We start from the raw sequence: 4087 nt of genomic DNA, 5'->3' as shown, positions 1-4087 counted from the left end.
GGCGCCGCGGGACACGAGCCCCATTTCCGTCCGCTCCCGGCGTTGCCGCGCGACGGTCCGGCTCCAAAGGCACCCGGGCTGCCCTCCGGCCCTCGCCGGAGCGTTCCGTGCACGCAACGTTCCGGTCGCCGGAGCCGGTGGCCCGTGCGCGCAGCGCCCTTGTCTCTCCTGCGTCCTTGTCCTCCCCATGCCCTGTGCACAACGTCCTTGTCCCCCATGTCCTTGTCCCCTTCGCAGCATCTTTGTTCCCCCACCAGTCTACCCACAGTGTCCCCAACACCCCTGCCTTCCAGTTCCCCACCTTCCCACAGCCACCAAACCTCCCCCATGCCTGGTTTCTTCATCTGAGGGATCCAGTAGACCTGACATTTGAGGGTCCCAGACTTCACCTTGTCTACACCATCCCAGGGTGAAAGGATCCCCAGGCCCTGGGTGGGGTCCCAGGAGAAGCTGCCACCCCAGCCCCAGACTGGCCCCTTTGCACCCTAGTCCCTGTAGAGGCCAAGTGAGCTACGAAGGTTGGAGGGCCAGCCCAGGGTCTGAAGCCATCTGATCTGATGGTCAGGAGGCGTCCCTGGCCCCTCCTGTTCCAGGGGACAATAGCCCTAGCACCAGCAGCAACTACTAAAGTTTACAGAGCACCTGCCCCACACACTTCCTTATACTGACCCACTTAATACTGCCCCACCTTTGCAGGGGCTGGGACATATGGAGGGGACCTTGTCAGGCAATGGCCTAAACCACAGACCCCTGAGACCATCCCCTCACCAGCCCCCAGGGGCAGGACTAGGCACTGGCCCCTTCCCCTGAAGACCACCCACTGGAACTAGGAGCCTGGCTGGGCTCCTGACTCAGAGTAACCCCACACACCCCCTACCCTTTCTGGCCTCATTTTCCTGCTATTTTTAAGCAGCAAGAGTCTGTCCTCACAGGAAGGCTCTTCTGCACTTGACCACTGCCCGGAACTCTCCCAGCAACCCCACCCATGAGCTTGGAGCTGTTTGATCCTCATTTGCAGTGGAGAAAATGAAGGCTCAGACAGTGTCACATGGGAGAAGTGGGCCAGGAGCATGGAGGCTTCCAACCCAGCCATGTGTCACCCCAGGGCACCTCCGGGGGGGCCCCTCCTCTGCTCCCCCCTTACCTCAGCTGGGCCCAGAGAAGCTTCAGGAGGCTTGGCACCTGGGGCACCTCTGAAAATGGTGGACAGTGCAGGGCCGCGCCCCTGCCCAGGCTGCCCAGCCCAGCCCAGCCCAGCCCGGCCCTGCCCGCCCAGCCACACCCTCCCTGCCTGCCTCTGTCTGATTAGGAGGCTGGGGCTGCGGCACCTGGTGGGAGATCCTGCCTGGGTAAGTGCTGGTAGCTGGCCCAACACGCTGAAGATCTCCAGGCTTCAGCTGCCAGCCCCAAAGCGCAGGCCTCTTGGGCCTTGGAGGCTGGGAGGCAGCTGATCCAGGCTGTGGACCAAGTCTGAATCCTCCCCAGAGGGAAGACAGGAGGCCAGGCCGGGGCCCGACAGCAGTGCTCAGGAGTGTCAGCAAATGTACAAGGTCAGGAAGGCATGGCCAACAGCCCTGGAGGACCCTGCAAACCCTGAACATTCCTCCTGTCGTGGTCCAAACTCGGGGGGCTGGACCCATGCACAGTGAGGGGCTGCTCCCGTTCAAGCCCACCGGATCAGGCCAATTCCAAGTAGGACTGGTACAATTTGATGTAGCCGTCCTCTGCATCCGCCACCATGAGCTGGGCCTGGGGCGCACAGGCCACACCCAGGGGCCACCTCAGCCTCTCGGACACCAGGCAGATGGGCGCCCTGGCCCAGGGGAACAGGGTCACCTGGTGTCGCTGCTCGTCCGCCACAATGACACTGCCCGCTGCGTCGGTGCACACGCCTGCTGGGCTGCCAAAGTGGTGCCCAGCCAGGTCCTCCAGGGAGCACGGGGGCTGGCGGGCACTGCCAAACAGCCACACGTCCCCGAACTCCTCACTCACAGACAGGACCCCATCGGGCCCCAGGCCCACCCAGCAGGGGCCCTCCAGGCCCAGCATGGAGGCGGGGGCCAGTGGCTCCAAGGCAGGGCCCAGTGTGAAGCTGTGCACAGCCCCGGGCACGTAGTCTGTCACCAAGAGGTGGTCAAGGGTGTCCACAGCTAGCCCCCTGGGGTCCAAGAAGGTGCCCACTGTCACCCAGCGGCCTTGAGGGGCTCGGATGGTGTGCTGCAGCACACGGACGGCTCTGTGGACCAGGTCACTGATCACCACGAGCCCAGCAGCTGTCACAGCCACGTCCTCTGTCACGAAGGCCCTGGCCCCTGGCACAAGGCAGGGCAGGTGGCAGATGGAGGGTCCCTAGAGGTCCAGCACGTGGATGCAGGGTGCAGTCCCAGCCGTCAGGAAGAGCAGGCCATCTGGGGAGCAGTGCAGGCCCCAGCCCCTGCGGGCACTGGCAACCACCTAAGCAGCCAGGGCCACCAGGAGTGCGCGGGGTCTCCAGGCAGGTCCAGTATGAGGCGTGGTCCCTGGGACGCGGCTGACCCGCTGGTGGGGGAGGCCCAGGAGGTCAGGGTAGGAGGCCAGAGAGCTGGCCGGTAGGCAGACATCACAGCCTCAGCCTCTCTGAGCCAGTCCTCCAACTGGGCCAAGTTTGGGGCTGCAAAAGAAACGACACCCCACCATGTGCCAAGCAGTGTGACAGTGGTCCCCCTGCACACTTCCCGGCGGTGCTGGTTCCTCCTGTTTTACAAATTTGACTCTGTTCCACCAGGTCCCGACTTCCAGCCGTGCCTCTGGGCCCTATTTTCCCAGATGCGGTCCCTGAACACAATTCTGGGAGACACATGACCCAGGAGGGCTGCTGTGGGTTTTGTTCTGAGGCCGGAATGAGCTCAGGGGCGTCTAGGTGTCCGATGTGGGGGGAGGGGTGACAGATGAGCAGTGTTTCTCAAACGCCTCTGCCCATAGAACCTTTTCTCCAGGCAGGGAAAGTGGCCCTTGTTGGGGGCAGCCCAAGCCCCTGCCCATTGCCCCACACAGCCCTTGGAGACTTCCAACTCCTGAGGGGTGAAGCAGGAGTGCTTTCCTAGGCCTCTCTGGCTGTGGGGAGGGATCTCCTACCTGGGGGGCTCGCGCTCTGTTGTTGGAAACCAGAGCCTGAGGGGGTAGGGGGAGCCACCTGGCAGAGGAGGGGGGAAGGGGGGTAAGGGGGGCAGGGAGGCAGAGCTCTGGCTGGGCCACCTTTGAGCAGCACCCAAGGAAGCTCTAAGGAGTCCAATCACTCAGCTGCTGACCCCACCATGTACCTTCCAGTGCTGCCACATTCCTGCCTCGGGGCCTTTACTCTGGCCTCTGGGACATTCTTCACGCTGCCCCTGCACGGCTGGTTGCACTCACGGTCCTCTCAGCCCACCCTCCCCAGGGGCCCAGGGCCTCCACCACCTGCTGTCTCAGGAGACAGCACCGCCTCCGTCCTCCAGCAGGACTGAAATCTCAGGACCTGGGGGAAGGGGCTGTGCCCCCAACCTGCTGGCTGGGTCCCTCACCAGAGTCCAGGGCGAGGGCCTCCAGGGGCTGCATCTTGCACCCCCACAGACTAGACAGGTTGGGTCCTGTCTCTCTGATCCTGTTTCTGCACCAGCCTGCCAGCAGGGTCAGGCTTATGTCTGTCCATTGGGTGATAAGAAGTCGGGGTGCGGTAGCTAGGTAGGGGTGCTAACGGGAGGTCAAGGTGGGGTGGGTCTCCCTCAGACTCAGGACCTGGGGATTCTCCAGACACCGCCTGACTCAGCCCACAGCCCCTCCAGGAAGCCCCTGGAAGGTGGGGGTCAGCCGTGTCTGTGACCCACAGCACTCCCTACCTGACCGCCTGCACCCCAGCTCTGGACACTGCGGAGGGGCGGGTGGCGATGCTATCTGCTACCGGCGCGGTTAATGGGGCGGCCGCATGTCCTGATCCGACTGGCCCCAGCCCGGCTGGCCCAGCGTGGGGAGCCAGGCACAGGCAGGAACTGCCCTCCCTGGGGCCATTGCTGGGTGGGCGTGGAGGTGTGGCCAGCTCCCAGGAACAGAAGTGATTCGCTGGGTCCGAGGG

The 4087-nt window shown here is 63.8% G+C and overlaps 2 protein-coding genes across 3 annotated transcripts in view; both read right to left on the bottom strand.

The window, feature by feature from the left end:
- Positions 1–1196, bottom strand: part of PIGQ (phosphatidylinositol glycan anchor biosynthesis class Q) — a 14005-nt gene extending 12809 nt beyond the window's left edge. The window contains exon 1 of one of the 2 annotated variants that reach the window (XM_024759667.1): positions 1145–1196. The gene's annotated coding sequence lies outside the window, so the exon portion shown is untranslated. The remainder of the gene's footprint in view (positions 1–1144) is intronic. The other variant, XM_024759668.1, reaches the window with a different exon arrangement.
- A 481-nt stretch (positions 1197–1677) lies between these two features.
- NHLRC4 (NHL repeat containing 4) lies at positions 1678–2079 on the bottom strand. The gene has a single exon (XM_024759374.1). The coding sequence runs from the start codon at positions 2047–2049 to the stop codon at positions 1678–1680; it is 372 nt and encodes a 123-aa protein (XP_024615142.1). The 5' UTR covers positions 2050–2079.
- Between the last annotated feature and the right edge of the window lie 2008 nt (positions 2080–4087).

Source organism: Neophocaena asiaeorientalis, unplaced genomic scaffold (assembly GCF_003031525.2).
Source record: "Neophocaena asiaeorientalis asiaeorientalis breed wild unplaced genomic scaffold, Neophocaena_asiaeorientalis_V1.1 scaffold254, whole genome shotgun sequence".
NCBI lineage: Eukaryota > Metazoa > Chordata > Mammalia > Artiodactyla > Phocoenidae > Neophocaena > Neophocaena asiaeorientalis.
This window is presented reverse-complemented; position numbering and strand designations above follow the sequence as displayed.